This window comes from Bubalus kerabau, chromosome 5 (assembly GCF_029407905.1).
Source record: "Bubalus kerabau isolate K-KA32 ecotype Philippines breed swamp buffalo chromosome 5, PCC_UOA_SB_1v2, whole genome shotgun sequence".
NCBI classification, from domain to species: Eukaryota; Metazoa; Chordata; class Mammalia; order Artiodactyla; family Bovidae; genus Bubalus; species Bubalus kerabau.
Genome location: NC_073628.1, coordinates 11,796,559 through 11,818,944, shown reverse-complemented (window position 1 = coordinate 11,818,944; position 22,386 = coordinate 11,796,559). Strand labels below are relative to the sequence as shown.

At 43.1% G+C, this 22,386-nt stretch overlaps 1 protein-coding gene across 1 annotated transcript; it reads right to left on the bottom strand.

Moving 5' to 3' along the window:
- Positions 1-11,384: 11,384 nt before the first annotated feature.
- Positions 11,385-20,559, bottom strand: LOC129654150 (pregnancy-associated glycoprotein 1-like). Its single transcript, XM_055583713.1, has 9 exons — positions 20,507-20,559; positions 19,330-19,477; positions 17,939-18,056; positions 17,723-17,841; positions 16,333-16,526; positions 15,305-15,421; positions 13,496-13,637; positions 13,310-13,408; positions 11,385-11,534 (listed from the first exon to the last, which is right to left on the bottom strand). Exons 1-9 carry the CDS (start codon positions 20,557-20,559, stop codon positions 11,385-11,387), a joined length of 1,140 nt encoding a protein of 379 aa, XP_055439688.1.
- Positions 20,560-22,386: the final 1,827 nt, after the last annotated feature.

The window sequence follows — 22,386 nt, the reverse complement described above, 5'->3', positions numbered from 1 at the left end:
TCATGTCCCTGTAATTCATTCTTCTTTGGTTCTCCCCACACAGCTTTCAGCCTGTTTTGGTCTGCAGATATAGATATGGATGAGGTTATAAGAGAGGAAATGGCTCAGGCTGTACAAATATGGAGAAAACAAGAAAGGAAAGAAGATAAGAAAGTATGAAAATGCAAAAACTAAGGAAAGCATTCTTATAATCATAATTTTGCATTTATACAATTTAGGTATAATGATTGATGAATAAATTTATAAAATAAAAATTATAAAAATATAAAATATAAATATATTCACTAAACCCAACAAAATAACAAGGTATATCATATTAAACACATAGTATTATCAGGATTAGTTTGGATGCACATTGCAAAAAACTAAAACAACTATAATTTTAGCAAGATAAACTTGATTTTTCTCTCCCACTGAAACAAAACTGGAGGTGGGCCAGTGTGAGCTTGAGTGGTATGCAACTCCAGCATTACATGATTGCCCAATACAACCGCAGGAGTTCCAGCCATCACAATTAAAATCCAGGGAGCAGTTAGGAAGAAGGTAGGGAAGGGAAGAGACTCATCTCTCAGCTAAATCAGCTCCTTGAAAGCAGTCTTCCAAGAAATCCCTCTTACAGGTCTGCTTGCATCTCAGTCACCAGTCATGACCAAGAGCACGGGTGGGTAGGAAATGCAGTCCAGTAGTTACTGGGCTCATGGCTATATAACTATTTTCAGTTTTGAAAGAGAAGCAGAGAATAGATCATTTTGTAGGCAGCCAGCAGTGTCTGCCTTAAAGAACAAACCTTTTCTGACTATATTAGGCTGAACAGCTGGGCACAGTGTGGGAGCCAGGAGGAAGGAGCAGCAATGAGAGACAGCTGGATGGATCCGAACTGTGCTCCAGAAAAAAAAGACAGACTGGTCAGTAGAGATCTTCTAAGTACTAAAATGAGGATTATATATACCACAGGACCCAATTTGTTTGAAAACTGCCTTTCCAACTCAGGTCCCAAATCTCTCTCAATTCTTCAGCTTCTAAATACCTTGTCTTTGTTACCTCACATTCTGACCTACCTGTCTCACCTTCCTTGCTTCTGTTCACATCACTTCTCCACCTAGTCCACCAGCATTACAAGATCCAGTACTGAGAAGTTAGCAACACTTTCTAGAAGTGTGTAGAAACACAATGACTATTTCTACTTTAATATTAGTTTCTCCTGATCAAGGTCCTTTGAAGGACTGATATGGCTAGAATATAGAGATCTCACATTTGAGGCCTTTTAAAAAACATTTCTTGTTACATTGGTCTGTTGGTGGTGATGCAGTCTCATAGTTTTTGTACATCTGAGAAAGTATTTTATCTTGTATTTGATATGTATTTTTCTTGCATATAGAATTCTGAGTCAATTCTATTTCTCTCAGCATTTTAAGATGTGGTGCCAGTGTTCTCTGGCTAACATTGTTTCATATGCCTAATCTGCTGTCGTTTCCATTTTTTGTTCTGCTGCATCTGTTTTTCCTTCTGGTTACATTTCTTTGGTTGATTATTTTAAACAATAAATTACCATGCACCTTTGAATAGTTGTCCTATTTCTTGTCCTTGAATTAATTGAAATTCTGTGTTAATGAGTTTAAAGCTTTCATCATATCTGGAAATTTTTCAGCCAGTAATTATGAAATTCTATTTTCTATTCTCTTTCTTTCACTTCCTGTGGGATTCCATTCTCGTATACTTCAGGACATAATGATGGCTAACAAACACATGAAAAGATGCTCAGCATCACTCATTATCAGAGAAATGCAAATCAAAACCACCATTTCACGCCAGTCAGAATGGCTGTGATCCAAAAGTCTACAAACAGTAAATGCTGGAGAGGGTGTGGAGAAAAGGGAACACTCTTACACTGTTGGTGGGAACGCAAACTAGTACAGCCACTCTGGAGAACAGTGTGGAGATTCCTTTAAAAACTGGAACTAGAACTGCATTATGACCCAGCAATCCCACTGCTGGGCATACACACCGACAAAACCAGAATTGAAAAAGACATGTGTACCCCAATGTTCATCGCAGCACTGTTTATAATAGCCAGGACATGGAAGCAACCTAGATGTCCATCAGCAGATGAATGGATAAGAAAGCTGTGGTACATATACACAATGCAATATTACTCCGCCATTAAAAAGAATAAATTTGAATCAGTTCTAATGAGGTGGATGAAACTGGAGGCTATTATACAGAGTGAAGCAAGCCAGAAAGAAAAACACCAATACAGTATACTAACGCATATATATGGAATTTAGGAAGATGGTAACGATAACCCTGTATGCGAGACAACAAAAGAAACACAGATGTATAGAACAGTCTTTTGGACTCTGTGGGAGAGGGCAAGGGTGGGATGATTTGGGAGAATGGCATTGAAACATCTATAATATCATATATGAAACGAATAGCCAGTCCAGGTTTGATGCATGATACTGGATGCTTGGGGCTAGTGCACTGAGATGACCCAGAGGGATGGTACGGGGAGGGAGGACGGAGGGGGTTCAGGATGGGGAACACGTGTATACCTGTGGCAGATTCATGTTGATGTATGTCAAAACCAATACAATATTGTAAAGTAATTAACCTCCAATTAAAATAAATTTATATTAAAAAAAATAAATCTCTGTGATCCACAATTAATTTTTTTCCCACAGTCTTTCATTCCTATTTTTCATGTCTCTATTTAACACACTCAATATTCTTCAGCTTCATGACTATAAAGATTATTATTCTAGGAAGCATTTTAATGTCCTTCCCTGCTAATTATGTAATGTATATTTTAACTGTGTTTTTACTAATTGATTTTTCCCTCATTATGGATATTTTCTTGCTTCTTTACACATTGGAAATTTTTATATTTTTAAATTTATATATTTATCTTAATTAGAGTATAATTACTTTATAATATTTTGATTGACCTAGGACAAATATTTTCACAATTCATATGGAAATTTTAAATTGGATATTGCATTAGAAAGATGGTAATGATAACCCTGTATGCAAGACAGCAAAGGAGACACAGATGTATGGATATGGCAATTTTTACCCTTTGGATGCTGGATATTCTTAATTTTTATAAATTATTCCTGGCACTGTTTGCAAATACTGTTAATTTCTTGGAAACAATTGTATTTTTTGAAGGCTTTCTGTTCAGGCTTTTTAGCTGATAAAAAACCAGCCTTTAGACCAGGTTTACTAATCCCCATTAGTAAGGCAATATTGTCTTCAGGGCCATACTGATGTCATGGGAATTATGAGTAATTTCCATGCTGGTGGGTAGGGACACCAATAGACTTGGGGCAATTTGAGACTCAAGGATTGTTCCCTATAATCCTGACAAGTACTATCAACTCTCTGCTGAAAACTGGAAGGGTATCACCTGTACACTTGCACAGTTCTCTGTGTGTAGCTCTCTCCTGTGAACTCTAACTATCTAGAGTCTCAAATCTTTCTTCTTGGGAGACCGTTTGTCTCTGCCTAGATAGCCCTTTCATGTATGTGTTGGAAACTATTTCTAGAGTTGGGGCAATTGTAGAACTCACCTTGCTTGCTCCCCGCCTCAGGAATCCATTCTCTGGTGCCTGACATTTGATGTAAAAAACTGCTCTTTCATTTATCTCGTCTACTTTCAAGTTGTTTGAGACAGTAGGATAAATGTGTCCTTTGCTCCTCTATGTCGACCAAAATGGAGGTCCCCCTGCAATCAGAACTCACTGAATGGCTTGTGAATTCTAGGCAGTGACTTCTGTGCGTGGGTGCAGACTAACTAGGGATATATGTTGGGGCTTTGGGGAGCCCTGTCTTGCTGGAGAAACATGACAATTACAACTAGCATTTGCCATGGGGTATGTTCAGTTCAGTCGCTCAGTCATGTCTGACTCTTTGCAACCCCATGGACTGTAGCACGCCAGGCTTCTCTGTCCTTCACCAACTCCTGGATCTTGCTCAAACTCATGTCATCAAGTCAGTGATGCCATCCAACCATCTCATCCTCTGTCATCCTCTTCTCCTCCAGCCTTCAATCCTTCCCAGTAATAGGGTCTTTTCTAATAAGTAAGTTCTTCACATCAGTTGGCCAAAGTGTTGGAGGTTCAGCTTCAGCATCCATCCTTCCAATGAATATTCAGGATTGATTTCCTTTAGCATGGACTTGTTGGATCTCCTTGTAGTCCAAGGGACTTTCAAGAGTATTATCCAACACCACAGTTCAAAACCTTCAATTCTTCATTACTCACCATTATTTATGCTTCAACTGTCACATCCATATATGACAACTGGAAAAATCATAGCTTTGATTATACTGAACTTTTTCAGCAAATTAATGTCTCTGCTTTTAAAAATGCTGCTAGGCTGGTCATAGCTTTTCTTCAAACAAGAAAGCATCTTTTCATTTCATGGCTGCTGTCATCATCTTCAATGATTTTGGAGCCAAAAAATAAAGTCTCTCACTGTTTCCATTGTTTCCCTATCTATTTTCCATGAAGTGATGGGACCAAATGCCATGATCTTCATTTTCTGAATGTGAAGTTTAAGCCAGATGTTTCACTCTCCTCTTTCACTTTCATCAAGAAGCTCTTTAGTTTCTCTTCACGTTCTGCCATGAGAATGGTGACTTCTGCATATCTGAGGTTACTGATATTTCTACCAGCAAACGTGATTCCAGCTTGTGCTTCATCCACTTAGTCATTTCGCATGATGTACTCTGCATATAATTTAAATAAGCAGGGTGACAATATACAGCCTTTACGTACTCCTTTCCTGATTTGGAACCAATCTGCTGTTCCATGTTCAGTTCTAACTGTTGCTTCTTGACCTGCATACAGATTTCTCAGAAGGCAGGTAAGATGGTCTGGTATTCCAATCTCAGTAAGTTTTCCACAGTTTGTTTTGATCCACAATGTCAAAAGCTTTTGCATGGTCAATAAAGCAGAAGTAGGTATATTTACGGAATTCTCTTGCTTTATCTATGATCCAACGGACGATGTCAATTTGATCTCTGGTTCCTCTGCCTTTCATAAATCCAGCTTAAACATATGTAAATTCACAGTTCATGTAACGTTGAAGACTTGATTGGAGAAATTACTTTGGTAGCATGTGAGATGAGTACAACTGTGTGGTAGTTGAACACTCTTTGAAATCGCCTTTCTTTGGAATTGCAATGAAAACGACCTTTCCAGTCCTGTGGCCACTGCTGAGTTTTCCAAATTTGCTAGAGTATTAAGTGCAGCACTTTAACAGCATCATCTTTTAGGATTTGAAATAGCTCAACTGCAATTCCATCACCTCCACTAGCTTTACTTGTAGTGATGCTTCTTAAGGCTCTCTTGACTTCACATTTCAGGATGTCCAGCTCTAAGTGAGTGATCACACCATCGTGGTTATCTGGGTCATTAATATCCTTTTTGTATAGTTCTTCTATATATTCTTTCAACCTCTTCTTAATATAGTCTGCTTCTCTTAGGTCCATGCCATTTCTGTCTTTTATTTGGCCTATCGTTGCATGAAATGATCCTTCCCTACCTCTAATTTTCTTGAACAGATCTCTGGTCTTTCCCATTCTATTTTTTCCTCTATATCTTTGCATTCATCACTTAGGAAAGCTTTTTTAAAACTTCTTCTTGCTATCTTTGGAACTCTGCATTCAGATTGGTATGTGTTTCTTTTCTCTTTTGCCTTTTGTGTCTCTTCTTTTCTAAGTTATTTCTAAGGCATCCTCAGACAACCATTTTGCCTTTTTGCATTTTATTTTCTTGGGGATGGTCTTGATAAGGTATGTATAGATCAAAAAACAAAGATAATTGTATCCAGTTCCGTTATTTCATGGCAAATACATGGAGAAACAATGAAAACAGTGACAGACTTTATTTCCCTGGGCTCCAAAATCACTGAATATAGTGACTGCAGCTGTGAAAAAAAAAAAAAAAAAAAAGACACTTGGTCCTTGGAAGAAAATCTATGAAAAACCTTGACAGTATACTAAAAAAACAGAGACATTACTTTACCAGCAAAGGTCTGTATAGTCAAAGCTATGGTTTTTCCAGAAGTCGTGAGCAGATGTGAGAGTTGGACCATAAAGAAACTTGAGCACCAAAGAACTGATGCTTTTGAACTGTGTGTTGGACAAGACTCTTGAGAGTCCCTTGGACTGCAAGGAGATCCAACCAGTACATCCTAAAGGAAATCAGTCCTGAATATTCATTGGAAGGCCTGATGCTGAAGCTGAACCTTCCTTACTTTGGCCAATTGATGGGTAGAACTGACTCATTATAAAAGACCCCGATGCTGGGAAAGATTAAAGGCAGGAGACAAAGGTGAAGACAGAAGACGAAATTGTTGGGTAGCATCATCAACTTGATTAACATGAGCTTGAACAATCTCTGGGAGTTGGTGATGGACAGGGAAACCTGGCATGCTGCACCCCATGATATAGCAAAGAGTTGGACATGACTGAGAGATTGAAGTGAACTGATGTACAGAGGACAATCAGGGAGCAGGCAGAATTCTTTAAGGAAGGAGGAAGGAACAATTCCTGGATAGCTAACAATTCTGGGTCAGCAGGCCATTTCAAGCTGAAGAAGCTGTAGAGAAGCAATTCTATGCCAGGTGGAGAGAATGGTAAGAGAAAGGCAGGGGGTCAGTCCTGGGATTTCCCAGATGACTAGATCCCACTTCTATTAAACTTTATCAATGGTCAATATTGTTAGGTGATTGGAAACATGAGTTTTGTTTTTAAGTGGTAGAGCAATATTCAATGGAAGGACTGATGATGAAGATGAAGCTCCAACACTTAGGCCAATGATGTTAAGACCAAGCTCTTGGAAGAGACCTTGATGCTGGGAAAGATTGTGGGCAGAAGAAGAGGGAATAAAAGGATGAGATTGTGAGATGGCATCACCTACTAAAATGACATGAATTTGAGGAAACTACATGAAATAGTGAAAGACAAGGAAGCTTGTTTTGTTGCTGAACATGTAATCACAAAGAATCAGACATGACTTAGTAACTGAATGATACCTGTGAGGACACAGGGTCCAGTGAAGGCTCTGGTCCTGGTTGGAGTGGAGAAAGACTTAGTTGGAAGGGGAGGCTTCCCATCCTCTGGTGCAGGTCCTTGAATCCAAGGCAAGGAGCACAAGATTTTGAATGTGTTACTAAGTATTGTTTTCTAAAAACAAAATCTCTTTTCTACAGGAAAGAGAGTTTTGACTGAGTTTGTTCTCTAGATTTTACTGAGGGATGTCATAGGGATTGGGAGTGGGGTGAGTCTGCAAAAACCAGGTGACCAGATTCTGCAGGGCAAGGCTTGTGGTAGACATTTTGCACTAGGTGGAAAACGAATCCAGAAAAAGTGTCTCTTCTGGAGTGTACATGCCAATCTATCACATTGTTTCAGCAGATCACTTCCATGTTGTTTTGGGGCAAGCAAGAAATGGATGGGTGGTTTGCTTTTGTCAATTCCTGTGGGTAGTTAGATGACTAAATGTTTGGTTACTTCATTGCATGGTTGGAATCATGCTTGGGAAAGAAAACTAGATCGAGTCCACACATATTTGGTCGTTAAACAGCAAGCATAGGAAGGATTCTAAGGCAACTGTAGGTAATTTAAACATGAGGGGCCAAATGGGGACAGTTTCATTTAACAGGCTGAGATTGGACTGTACAGGTTGCCATAGTTGTTGCTATGACAAGAAGCCATCACAGCTACTTGTTGCTATGCTGGAGATGTGAGAAACGGAAAAGAGATCAAAAGCCTTACAACTCTCCTTGCAGTGTGATTTCAGGCTAGAAGTAGTTGACAAGGAAAGGCTTACTGGTAAGGCTGGGAAGGGAGCAATCTGAGCCAGTAATCATTAGCTTTTGTTGGGCCCCAGAAAACAGAAGCATCAGCTCAGTCAGAGTTCTGGGTCAGGGTTCAGAGATAGATGTCATTTGGCTTCAATCAATATTTAGCCTTGGAGATGGCAGCCATAACCTCTAAACAGAAGATTTCCTTCTCCCCAGGTGACAGAATAATTCATATTTGTTCCAGACTCAGGAACCCAGTAAGCCCTCTCAGGGCCACCTGTTCTTAGCGGGCACACATGCATCTAGAGGTGGAATTATCATCATCGTGCCCATTGACCAGATGAGAATACTGAGGTTAAGGTACTTGATCAAGGTCACACAGCTACGCACGTGAAAAGTCACAGACCCAGGGTAACAGTCCTCAAATTGTGTGTTTTTGTTCCACACCCACTGGGAGTGGTGGGTGGTGATCTGGCAACAATCTTCCTTCTGCTTAGGCAGAAGCAAGCAGTATTCAGGCTTAAATTGAAGTAAGTACGGAAAACCAGTAGAACATTCAGCTATGACCTAAATCAAATCCCTTATGATTATATAGTGGAGATGAAAAATAGATTCAAGGGATTAGGTCTGGAAGCCTGAAGAAATATGGATGGAGGGTTGTAACATTGTATGGGAGGTGGTCACAAAAACCATCCCAAAGAAAAACAAATGTGAGAAGGAAAAGGGGTTGCCTGAGGAGGCCATAAAAACAGCTGAGAAAACAAGAGAAGTGAAAGGCAAAAGAGAAAGGTAAAGATATACCAATGGAATGTGGACTTCCAGAGAATAGCAAGGGGATATAAAAAAGTCTTCATACATGAACACTGCAAGAATTAGAGGAAAACAATAGAATTGTAAAGAGTATAGATCGCTTCAGGAAAATTGGAGCTACAAGAGGAACATTTCATGCAAGGATGGGCACAATAAAGGACAAAAAACTCAAAGACCTAACAGAAGCAGATGAGATTAAGAAGAGGTGGCAAGAATGCACAGAAGAACTGTACAAAAACAGTCATAAAGACTGGGATAGTGATGATGCTTGGGTCACTCATGTAAAGCTGGATATACTGGAGTATGAAGCCAAGTCGGCCTTAGGAAACATCACTAGAAACAATGATAGGAGAGGTGATGGAATTCCAGCTGAGCTATTTAAAAATCCTAAAGAATGAGGCTGTAAAAGTGCTGCATTCAGTATGTCATCAAATTTGGAAAACTCATCAGTGGCCACAGTGCTGGCAAAGGTCAGTTATCATTCCAATCCAAAAGAAAGGCAATTCCAAAGAATGTTCAACCTATCGTGCAATAGAGCTCATCTCACTTGCTAGAAAGGTAATGCTCAAAATCCTTCAAGCTAAGCTTCACAGTACATAAACTGAGAACTTCCAGATGTACAAACTGGTTTGAGGAACCAGAGATCAAATTGCCAACATCCATTGGATCATAGAGAAAGCAAGGGAATCCCAGAAAACATTTCCATCTGCTTCACTGACTATGCTAAAGCCTTTCACTGTGTGAACCACAACAAACTGTGGAAAATTTTTAAGGAAATGGGAGTACCAGATCACCTTACCTGTCTCCTGAAAAGTCTGTATGTAGTTCAAAAAGCGGCACTTAGAATCAGGCACAGAACAACTGAAAGATTTAAAACTGTGAAAGAAGTGTGACAAGGTGTACATTCTCACTCTGGTTATTTAACTTCTATATAGGATACATCATTCGATATGCTGGACAACATAAATCCCAAGCTGGAATAAAGATTTCTGGGAGAAATATCAACATCTGCAGAAATGAAGATGACATTGCCAGAATAGCAGAAAGCAAAGAAGAACTAAACAGCCTCTTGATGAGGAGAGGAGATGCAAAAACTGGCTTAAAACTCAACATTCAAACAACTATTCACAAAAATATACTCAACATTCATGGCATCCGATCCCCACCACATCATGGCATATAGATGAGGAAAAAGTGGAAACAGTGGCAGATTTTATTTTCTTGGGCTCCAAAACCACTATGGACCTTGACTGCAGCCACAAAATTAAAAGACACTTGCTCCTTGGAAGAAAGATAGGCTATGAAAAACCTGCACAGTGTATTATAAAGCAGAAACTCACTTTGCTACAGAGGTCTCTAGTGTCAAAGCTATGATTTTCCCAGTAATCATGTACAGATGTGCAATCTGGACCATAAGAAAGGGTGAATGCCAAAGAATTGAGCTTTTGAACTGTGATTCTTGTGAAGATTCTTGAGAGTCCCTTATACAACAAGGAGATCAAACCAGTCAATCTGAAAGGAAATTAACCTGTGACCCCTGCTGACTCAGCTGAGGCATCTACTGAGGCCCTCCAGGTGGAAAGAACGCATGCTTCCACTTCAAAAGTGCCTAACCACGGCAGCTTCAAGCAAATAGTTTGTAGCTCCACCCCTGGAGGAAGCTCAGAAAGGCTGAAGGCTCTGTGTAACCTGGGTCCGCTGATACATGCGTTGCATACTCCCCAGCAGCACTGGAGGCAAGGAAGGGGCATTCTGGGCCCTGGAGTAAGGGGATGGCTTAGAGATCAACTGTGGCCACCACTTACCAAGTGGGACTGTAAAGGATAGAGCAGGCATATGTGGCAGAGAGCTGGTGACTGGGGTGTGGGAACAAGAGGGAACCAGCTCTGCATGAAGTACCTCACCCAAAATCCCCTGGAGGAGAAGCCCAGTGATAAGATCATCTGAGATGGGACAAAGAGAGTCTATTTCTTTATCCATTATAAATTCCTCTGAATGAGGAGGTGGTGGAGTTGGTGGGTCATCACAAACTCTTCCATGGTCTAGACCATCTGCCAGTCGCTATCCTTGGGGCTGCCTCTCCCCAGCTTCAGTCATGTAGTTCTGGAGGAAATTGACAATCATCTGTACTTCTGAGTCAGGGCCAAAGACCATGTAAAGCCAGTCATAAAACCCCATGGCCCTGCCAGGATGGCTGATATAGGGTTGTACATGTGATCTGAGGTGGGTCATTCAGAGAACACCCTTGAACTTTGATGTCTGCATCTTCTTTCCTTACTAGGTGATGCCTTCAGGATTTAAAACCCTAGGGCAGGTAGCTTGAACTCCCTCACTAGGTATATAAGCCTTAAGGAAGAAAGTTGCCAGGCTAAGACCATCAAAGTAGACTGAAGGGAAAGAGCGAAGGTGAGAGAGAATTGATGACTTCTGATTTCTTGGATCTAGTCACTGAGATCTTTGTATTTGCTCTGATTCTTGTATCCTGGATTCCCAGAATCATTTCAATGAGTCTCTGTTTTCCTTGAAGCCAGTTGGAGTAGGGATCCTCTCAATTATGATTCAAACTTGGTTCTAGATCCTTCACTCCCAGACACAAACAGAGGCAACCATTTGTTTCAGCACCATTAAGAGTGAAACCCTTTATTCTTTAGGGTGTACAGACCACCAAATACAGTTCACCAGCATCCTGGGCAGGAGTGCCCAAAGTGTGAGTGAGTGTGTGTTAGCAGCGGCCTTACTGATTCCTGAACCACTCCAAGCATTTATGCTGCCCGTGCCAGGCCAATCCTGTCATTTCCTCGATCAAAAACTGAGAAATACCGCCTCAGGAAGACGTCACCCAGGAGCCAGGTCTCTATAGGTGAAGTGAATCGGTGCTCTTTAAAGGCAGTATAGCAGCGGCCTCTAGAATCCTGGGGGAGTCAGAGACACACACCGGTCAGCATGAGTCCTTACCAGTGACTCCCCCCAATATCCAAACCCAGCACAATTCTTTGTTTTATTTCCCTCTTTTGGTAAGTATCAAGGGGTTTTCTCAGCAGCAGGGGATATGAGAGTTCATCCAAAAGCAAAGAGGGCCAAGACATGAGGTTGTCATGAGGAAGGGTGTGGTGAGTAGAGGACTGGGAGTTGGGCAAACACAGGAATGAAAAACAACAAAGTCCTACTGTAGAGGATAAGGAACTATATTCAATATTCAGTGATAAACCACATGAAAAAGAATAAGAAAAAAAATTTTTATGTGTATAATGAGTCACATTGTTGTGCGGCAGAACTTAACACAACACTGAAGAGTAGCCACACTTCAAATAATTTTTTTAGAAAAGAACAAGTGTGTCCATAGTTCCCCTCACTCCCTGTTTCTTTTCTTCTGATTCCTGCTCCTTGTTTTCTCTGCAGAGAATGCTGGTTCTCCTTCTGCCTCCCGTATACCTGTGGCGGATTCATTTTGATATTTGGCAAATCTAATACAGTTATGTTAAGTTTAAAAATAAAATAAAATTTAAAAAAAATGTTTTTTGCAGTGGAGTATAGCTGATTAACAATATTCTGAGTTTCAGGTGGACAGTAAAGGGACTCAACCGTATGTATCCAGATATCCTGGTCCCAAGGACACCCCTCCTATCCAGGCTGTCATATAACTGAGCGGAGTTCCCTGTGCTACAAAGTAACTCGTTGTTGATTATCCATCTTAAATAGATGGATAATCTATTTAAGATTAAATAGAACGTGCCCACAACACATTCTTGAAGACTTAACTCAGGAAATCTGAGAAGCCTCCTTCGGCCTACACTCACCCTCTTTGGCCACTCCAGGCTTGGGTGGGTAACGTACTCTGGTTCCCCATCCCCACTGGTCAGTCTGTAGCCCTCATCACCCCGAGTAAGTCCCCAGTGCCCCAGTGCAGACCACCTAGAGATGCCATTTGCATGGAACCCAGTGCAGTTTTGCCTAGAACCAAGCAACCCTCCAGATGGCTCAATGAGTTTGTGGTTTTAGAATTCCTAAAATTTCCTCTCTTCCTCAAAGCCTTCTTTGAGTCCATCAGCCTGCTCTGAACTCTCGCAGGGAGCTGACATGAAGCCTCCACCCTGTGCCGGGGCTGAGCAGTCACTGTGCACCCTTTATTCACCTTACTATCCAACATCACACAGAGGGGTCGGGTACCCCAACTCACAAAGGAGGCACCTGGCAGGAGCAATGGGAAGATGCAGCCGAGAACTAGGCTGACCATTTAATTTATCATCCAAACCAGGAAAACTTTGAGAAGGGAAGGGAGACTGTTAACTTATGCTAGGACATCACACTGGGACTGTCCCCAGCCATTCTCATTGTAACATGGCCTATTTCAGGATTACTAGAGCTGAATTTCATGTTCATGTGCCTACGGGTTCAGATTGAATTGAAGCTCTTTGAGCACTGAGTACCTTAGTGTTCCCCTCTCCTTGTGACTCCCACCATGCCATATGGTGTGGCATCTCCACATTTATTTCAGGAAGATCAGTGTCCCACACAGCCCTTACATCTCAAGTAATTGGTTTTGTGGGAAGCACTGGCCCAGCCACAGGGCTCAACAGCATCTGCAATGGTTTGACATGGCCTCCAGAGGGCGCCCTCCTCCCAGCAGCAGCCCAAGGGCTCCTGAAAGCTCCAGTTTGAGAACCAACCCTCAGTATTGTCCCCTCACCTTGTGGATGTAGGCTTGAGCTGGCAGTCGGTAGTTGATGCCATTGATGGTGAAGATAATAGACGGCAGGGTATTGACCGCAGAACATGAAACGAAGTACTGTTAGAGAGAGAGGGTGAGAGGTTGGCCCTGGAGATCCTTGTTGTGTGTGGAGACTGGGAGTGACCCTGGGGCATGACCCTTCACCTGAGGACCCAGTGGCCTGGCACGGATGAGCTTCCAGATGTTATTGACCAGTGTACTTGGGCCTACGATATCTGATGTCCCAGTGTCCACAAGGGCCTTGCAGCCTTCAGAACAAGCAATAACATTTCTTTTCATGGTGATGCTGAGAGACAATGGAAGAAAGTGGGCATCAAGGTCACTCTGAGTCTCTCCAGAGTTGCCCCCTTCCCAACTGTCTCCTAAATAGCCCTTCATCTCTTGCCCTCTTTTCCTTTACTCTAGACACAGCACCTTTCTTGACATCCTCAGATGCAGTACTTGAATACACCAGGATCGTTTGTACCTTGACACAAGATGGTCTTCCTTCCTAGAAGACTCCACTCCCCTTTAACTAGCAAATTTCTTCTCATCTTCCAGATTCCACCTTAATTGTATTGTTTTCAGCAAGTCTTTCCCCAGTGTTTATCAGTCTCCTATCTTGGCCACTCTCTGTAGACCCTTCCTCATGTCTGCTGCTGCTGCTGTTAATTCACTTCAGTCATGTCCAACTCTGTGGGACCTCTTAAAGGGCAGCCCACCAGGCTCTGCTGTCCCTGGGATTTTCCAGGCAAAGTACCGGAGTGGGTTGCCATTGCCTTCTCCTCCTCCTGTCTAGCATGTACCAAAGTCACAATTCACTATGTAGGCAAGTCACTTCATGTACATCTGCCTTCTTAGATGTGAGGGCGAGTTTTATTCTCCTGGGCTCCCTAAAGTGCCTGGCACACAGTGGACGCCCACGGCTTGTCTGTTCAATAAGGGAATGAAGACTGAGAAAATAATAAGAAACACCCAGAGAGCTATATCTCATGGGGAACAAATAACAAAGTGAAGGGGTCACACACAAAGTGAAGATAGATTCGCAGGGGCAGCAGATTCTCATAGTAGGGGGAGAGAGGGGCTTCTCTGGGAGAGGGTGTCTCCCAGCACTGCTCCTACAACCAGCTCAGACCCTGAGACCCTGGCCAGGAAATACATGACTAGCCCACAGAAACTCCAAAGGACAGGTCAGCTTTTGTGAGGGTATCACACAGAATCCTATCAATTATGCCTCTTGTCCTCAGGTCACCCCTGGATCCCACCTTCCTGATTCTCTGTTACAGCCCCTGTCCCACTGTGTGCCCAAGAACGTGGGGTGTCCTTTTTATTAGTTGCTTTCACGTCTTAAGACTGCAGCCAACCTCTCTCCACTTCTGGATAGCTGCTCCCTAATAAGACCAGTTCTCTCCATTTTCTCAGGGCTGTCCCTGCTTTTAAAATGACATTTATCTGTACTGAGAACTTCCTATGTCCTAGGTAGCCCTGGACTGTTGGTCATCTTATCATAACTCTGTTCAAGCTGGAGAAATTCTCCCTGATCCTCTGTTCACCACACTGTAGAGTCCTCTAACCATGCTCCCCACCTCAAAGGGCAGTGGGTGCAGCCCTCTCCCAGCTGCACAGACCTCTCTGGACCCTTTTAGGACACTTGTCAGAGCCTTGCTCAGAAGGCCTGGGGATTATGAACCCATGGGTTGTTTGTGTATCTATGTGCTTGTGTGTTTGTCTATATGTGTCTCTGAGTGTGCTTGTGTGTCACTGACTAGCTATGCATGTTTTATGTGTCTCTGTGTAGGTTTATATGTGTCTGCTTGTGTGTTTCCATGTGTCTGTGTGTTTCTCTGTGTTGTTGTGGGTGGTGTATATGTCTGTGTGACTGTGTGTCTGAGAATGCATTTGTGTGTGTCTGCCTGTGTCCATGTACAGTAGTGGGAGCATCACTTGGGCTGACCCTTAGAGGGAGAGGCTTACCGGTCCATGTGTACAAACCAGTCACCCGCTTGGATCAATGGTACCCAGTTGAGCTCCCCCTTGTAGTAGCGGTGGTCCACCCCACCAAACATCACCACACTGCCCTCCTGCTTGTCTCTGTAGAGAGAAGAGAGGGGGGAATCCTTGAAGGACAGTAACAGCAGCACTGTCTAAAAGCTGTGCTTGTCCACCCATCAAAGCCCTAATAAGGTCCCCATGTACAGATGCAGAAATAGCATCTAGGAGAGAGTGAGATTCAGACTGAGGTCTGTTACTGGCTAGTGCATGGCAGAGAGGAGGTTAGAAGCTGACACTTGGCTGGGCTCCACCCATTATGTCTTCTGAAGACACCCTGGACCTTCAGCGACCTGAGTGTTCAGACACCCTCAGAGGACACGGTGCTGAAGTGTTTTGGCTTTCCCCTTGTCCACCTTGTCATTTTTCAGGGAAATCAAGGCCTGGGAGTTCTAAGGGTGTGGGATCAGGTCACCCAGAGTTGGCTCCACTGGCCTGTGACCTCTACTGTCCAAAGGGCCCCACACTCAGAAGGGACCCCACCTCTGTTCTCCCTGTCTCGAAATGCCTAATATTTCTTGAACAAGGGGTCCCACACTTTTGTGTCCCACACTTTCATTTCTCACTGGCTCCTACAAATTGGGTAGCTGGTCCTGGATCCCAGTGGAATGCTAACGAGGAAGGAAAGATATCCACCATCCTTCTCCTTCCTTCCTTATCAAATTCATAAGCAAATCCTAATGCCTTTCCTTCAACTTATTTCCTGTTGCCTTCCATTAGCCTTCCTCCTCACCCACCCCCCTAGACCAAGTTACTGGTCTTGAGCCCAGGAGTAGGGATGTGTTCCAATGAAATTTTATTTATAAAAGCCAGTAGTGAAGCCAGGGGGCCATAGTTATCCTGGGGTAGATTATCTCTCAGGATACTTCTTTAGCAAGTGTTCTATAATTTTCGTGCAACTGAAAGCATCTTACAGCTAAGTTAGAGAAAGGGATTGTCCATCTCAGACTTACTTGCTCAAGTAGAAGGCAAAAACAGGCTCAGAAATGGCACCTTCATTCTTCAGCTTGTCAAAGATGGGGAAGGCTCCAGAGAAGGTTCTGTTGGGGTAGCTCAAGCCCAAGATGCCATCAAAAGGTATGCCCTTAAACCCAGAGTCTTTCAGGCATAGACCGAATGTCTGGTCAGTACTTACAAGGTCCCCAATCTGTGGGAGAGAAGAGTGTTCCCACTTACAAATACATGAAGTGGGGCTAGGACTGGGCTGGGGTGCATTGCCACGAGATCCTCAGAGAAGAATTGAGGCTGGGCTCTGTCTTTGGCGGCCCACAGGTGGTTAGATGAAGCTGGGAGGGAAATCTGGGTTACACTTGAGAGAGGCTGTGAATTTTAAAACATCTGCCCCTCTGAAAAACACCACCTAGGTGAGTCAAATTGGCCTTGTGGCTTCTGTCTAGGTCGGGCAATCAAGAGTCAGACCAGGTCCCATTGGTGCCACCTTAGGGACAAAGCAATTGAGAGCAAGGTAGCCTTCTCTTTTGCATCACTGTGACCTAAGGACAAGAATGGACTTCATTCTCTGTAATGTACTGAGGATTCTGCATCTGTCCAGGAAGACAGAAGCCAAAAATACAATCTTGCTTGCAGGGTTCTATGAAATTACTCTCTGGGGAATTCACTTCTTGGGATATGTGTGTATTTGTGTCAGTGTGTATGAGAAAGAAAGAGAGAGGGGAACTACTAAAGTATTTTGGGGGAGGCAGGCCATAGGTTTATTAGACTCTCAAGCGTCGTCTAGAGTGAGAACTCATTTATCAGGCCCCTTGACTTCTCAGGCCTCCAGTGTACCACTATGGATACCTGAAGCCCTTGACTGCCCTCAGGGTCCCCAGATCAGTTTTATCCTGTCCTCAAATGCCCCACAGCAACTTCAGTCCTGAAAAGCCAGCCTAACTCCACCACTTACCACATGTGTGCCCTCAGCAAGGCCCTTTCTGTCTGCACCTCAGTTTCCTCATATGTCTCATGAGCTAATCAGAGTAACTGCTGTGTGGGGTTGCTGCATGATTAAACAAGTTATCACCTGAAAGTGCCTGGAATAGTCTGTGAATATAAAAGTGGGTGCTTTTATCCCTTCTTCTCGCTCCCAGCAAAATGAACCTTGAACTGTTCATGGGCAGAGGAGCTTTAAGTCCACACCTCAAGCCACTCTCTGGGTCAGCTAATTTGTTTGCTCATGTGTCACCACAGGCACTGCCTCCCCAGAGACATATCCTGTGGATATGATGGCCAATGTCTATGGGAGTTAGGATAGGAAGGGTCCTGCTGGATGGTCCTGAATCTGTTTTGCAAGCAGTGGTCACTCCATAGCCAGTTCTGAATCAGCATTTATTACACTGTTACCCGAACTGTGTCATGAACAACAACTCCTTTCATTCTCCCAGATCCATAGGTGATCCTGAAGGTCTTATTGGTAGGCCGGAAGGTGGAAGACTGATGATGTCTGAACCTAACGTGTGCAGCTGCAGACACAAGAGATGAGTGTCATCAGGTGCCAAGGGTGGAAACAGGGTGGCAGGGCAAGTGAAGGACGACCAGGTACAGGGTGTCTGTACTCACCACAGGTTGAGCTGTTGCAAAAGACGGAGGGCACCCACAAGTCAGATGAGCCTGTGTCAAAGATAACCTGGAATTCCTGAGGGGGTGTCCCAATGGTGATGTTACCCACGTAGAACAACTACAGGGAGAAGGAGGGAGTGGGTTAGTGCAGAACTGGCTACCCTCTATTCCCAAACTGATGCCTCCCTCTGGGTGTCACATATCTTTTGAGATCACTTTCTAACCACCGTGCAGCTCACAGACTTTGGTCACAGATGTATCTGCATTTGATATAGTTTTCCTGTGCTACATTGTATGCAGGATATTGACTCTATGAACAGGCATTGAAGTGGTACCTCCTGCATGGAAAGCCCAGAGGCATAACCACTGGGCCTCCAGGACCGCTGGAAACTCAGGGAAGTCCTGGTGCCTTCATTTGAGAAGCTCTGTGGTCTCTTCAAACCAGCCTTAGCACATGCTTCTCCAGGAGGTCCTTCTTGATCAACCCCAGCCACTCCTTCTAAACTCAGACCACATCCAATCACCAGCACACAGTTGACCCTTTCATTTGACATGTATTTACTCTTTGCCTATCTCTCAGGCTGCTGCTGCTACTGCTGCTAAGTCGGTTTAGTCATGTCCGACTCTGTGCAACTCCATAGACAGCAGCCCACCATGCTTCCCACCCCTGGGACTCTCCAGGCAAGAACACTGGAGTGGGTTGCCATTTCCTTCTCCAATGCATGAAAATGAAAAGTCAAAGTGAAGTCGTTCAGTCGTGTCCGACTCTAGCGACCCCATGGACTGCAGCCCACCAGGCTCCTCCATCCATGGGATTTTCTAGGCAAAAGTACTGGAGTGGGGTGCCATTGCCTTCTCCGATCTCTCAGGCTAGCATGGGCATTTTTGAAGACATCTTGAAGACAAAATAAGCCCTTTTTCTAATCTAAAAACAGGAACCACAGTGATTCTTATGGCCATACTCAGAATACAGGTTCAGTAACTTTTTACTGCTGTCGTTCTTGCATCTGTGGTAACTGAATTCCTCTATCTGGGGATTCACAATTGCTTTGCAGTTGATTCTACCTTTTGATAAGTGATGGTTCACTCTTTATCTATAACTGAGTGGCTCACTTAGTTCAGAAGGAACAATCGCCCTCAAACTAATGACACATCTTTGACACACAAATGGATGTTTACCTGCCACCTGGTAATTGCCAGGCCCAATCACAAAGACCAACAGTTGAGGATGACAGTGCCTTCTCCTCTGGTTGGGGTCCCTGTTTTCCAGTGTCTGTGCCTCTTGCAGGAACCCCAACCCCAACATCCCACGTGGCACCTCCAGATGAGCCTCAGTGCTAGGCTAGAGCACCAGGGGGCGCTGTGGAGCACCATCCTCCCAAAATACTCACATCCCTGATGTTTCTCAGTGGGTGAGTTAGATTGGAGCCACGAAAAGAAATCTGGGGCAGTCTGTAAGCATGCTCCTTCAGTAAATTGTTCAGCGTGTTTTTTCCACTGATGGCATTTCTCATGGTCTTCACTCTCCTTAGAGGTATTCTTTCACCGAGCATTTGACAAAGAAAACAAAGATGCTACAATTAGCTGTCAGTTTTAAGATATAACTGTCATTGTAATGGCCCTGTGTGTTTTCTAATCATTTTTATGAGGCACATTATTAGAATTTTATGCATATACCATGGCAAAGACATAGATTTGAATACAGGTTCTGTTCTGCAATCTTGGGTAAGCCATATGACCATGTGGTGTCTCACTCCCCCCTTTGGTAAAATGGTGGAATGTAACAATACAACACCTACAAATAGAATATCTTGGCGATAACTGAAGTGATGGATATAAGGAACCTGATAAATAGGAAGTCTCAACAATGACAGCCATTAGCATTGCTGTTGCCATCTCACTCATTCCTTCTCATAGAACCTCAAGGAAGGAGGTAGAAGGGGGACTCTTATCCTCTTTTACAAGAGAGCAATTTGAAATGCAAGAGATTTCTGAGTTGACTGTGTTCACAGTGTTTGTCTGATATAAAACAGTGTAAAACAGTGTACCTTTCTCCAAGGTGAAAGAGAATTGAAAGAAGAATCCAAGATATAGGGAACAAATAAGGGAAATTCAGCGGCTTGAGAAGGAAGTAAGAGAAATACACTCCCAGTGACTTCCAAAGAGGTGGAGAGATAAATGACAGTGATACAGAGATGCAGACATAGACATATACACACTGATGTAGACCAGAAAAAAGAGGGCACGTTGAATAAAATGTAGAAAAGTGCTATTCCACAGGACCACATCGACATCTGCATAGACTGTGCCCTGAACTGTTGCAAGGAGTTGCATTTTCAATAGGTCATGACATGACTGGACCCCAAGATTTGTGCAACCCAAATCTACACCAAGAGCTTGGGATACACAGTTCCTATAGCAAGTTACTTATCAATAAGTAAGAGTTGAACTTTAAGACTCTTAGGGAAATATTCCATTCCCTTCTAAACCTGATGGGTGGAAGAATGATCAGATGAAAAGAAAAATCCAAGAAAGGAATATGATGTGACGTACAGTCCCCATACTTACTTAACTATGCACTCTGAGAAGGCCACCAGCCTGAGGAGCACAAGCCACTTCATGTGTATTTCCTGGCTCCAAATACTCAGGGAAGTTTGGGTTCTTAGCATGTAGTGGTGACTAGAAGCCCCTAGTTATATATGCTCTGACTTACCCTAGTTTTCCCCTTTAGGCCACTGAAAGATCTGAAAAAAATCACAAAGCTCTTGATAAAATCTTTACCTTTATCAGTGTCCTTGGCGAATGGACTTTGAAACTTTTCAGAATACAGAGACTTGAACTGTAATCTCTTCCTTGAATCTTGGCTGGAAAATCAAACTGATCTGCATGGACATCTAAGAGGATGGAGAACCTTGCCTACTTGGAGAAAAAAAGGCTAAGAACATCATGAAAATGGATACTAGGGGCCATGCTCAACACGCGTGGTTTCATGTCATCTGCCTAGCCTCTTCATGAGATAGGCATTGCTGTCTTCATTGGAGAGGAGAGAGTGCTAGGAGTATAAGATGTCAAATGACAAAGTGAAGACTTCAGGGACAGCCCAGGGATATACAACTGGCTTTAGTAGTGGGTCTAATGGCAGACATCAGGGGCACTTATGATGCCAGTCTGTGTCAAAGATTTAGGACAGAGCAATACTTCAATTGCATGGTTTCAGTATTGGAAGAAATGTCATATGCATCCACAAGATATTTTATATCATCTAACAACTGTTGGAGAAGGAAATGGCAACCCACTCCAGTGTTCTTGCCTGGAGAATCCCAGGGACAGGGGAGCCTGGTGGGCTTCCGTCTATGGGGTCACACAGAGTCGGACACAACTGAAGTTACTTAGCAGCAACAACTGTACAAGGAAGAACTGTGTGCTAGGCTCTGGGTTAAAGGCTTCAAAGTCAAAGTTGATCAAGACAAAAGTAGTCTTTATCTTAAGAGAGCTAGAAGTCTAGTTCTCATAAACTCATGGCCCCAAGAGGCAAGAGATATGATACTAGGACTAGGTGGCCATGTTGAAATCTGGGCAGCACAGGCCTTACCACTGGGAGCAGCCTTTCCTCCACTTCACCCATGCTGGAAAGCAGGCCAATTGGCCATGTTTTCAAAAGAATCAGAACTTGGATATATATGTACAATCTACTGATTTTAATGTTAGAAACCAATTTTTTTTTCCCCAAAAAAAAAAGATTGGGAACGAAATCTCCACAGCAATGTGCTAGAATCAGCCTTCAGTCTCTGCAGGTTTTTGTTTCTGGCCTAGGGTTGGGAGTGCAGTGGGGACAGAGAGGAATTTAATTCATGTTGGTTGATTTTAAAAGAGACTGAATGCATACTAAATATGCTGATATTAGGAAAGGTTGAAGGCATGAGGAGAAGTGGAAGACAGAGGATGAGATGGTTGGATGGCATCACCAAGTCGATGGACATGAGCTTAAGCAAGCTCCAGGAGTTGGTGGTGGATAGGGAAGCCTGGCATGCTGCAGTCTATGGCATTGCAGAGAGACGGACACAACTGAAGGACTGAACTGAAGTGAACAAATTGAGAAGACTAATATATCTAATTGCATCAAGTTGTTGACTAGCTACCTATAACAACACATTACTTAAGTGGCTTTAAAATTCAGACTTATGACTCTACATTCAGAGTGGAATATCTTCTGAGGAAAAACAAAAATACTGCCCATCAAAAACAAAACCAAAGAAAACCAAAAGAAAAAAAGGAAAGAAATCTGACACTATATTCAACAATTATATTTCCTTGGTATCTCTAATTTTCTTGAAGAAATCTCTAGTCTTTCCCATTCTATTGTTTTCCTCTATTTCTTTGCATTGATCACTGAGGAAGGCTTTCTTATCTCTCCTTGCTGTTCTTTGGAACACTGCATTCAAATGGGT

Bases quoted from the DNA above. Each gene is read 5' to 3' on its own strand.
- LOC129654150 (XM_055583713.1), bottom strand. From the start codon at position 20,559: ATGAAGTGGCTTGTGCTCCTCAGGCTGGTGGCCTTCTCAGAGTGCATA. The intron at 16,527-17,722 runs GTAACAGTGTAA...TCTCTCCCACAG, and splicing joins TTGTTCATGACACAGTTCGG to ATTGGGGACCTTGTAAGTAC. The intron at 15,422-16,332 runs GTAAGTCTGAGA...TTCTCTCTACAG, and splicing joins TTTGCCTTCTACTTGAGCAA to AGACAAGCAGGAGGGCAGTG.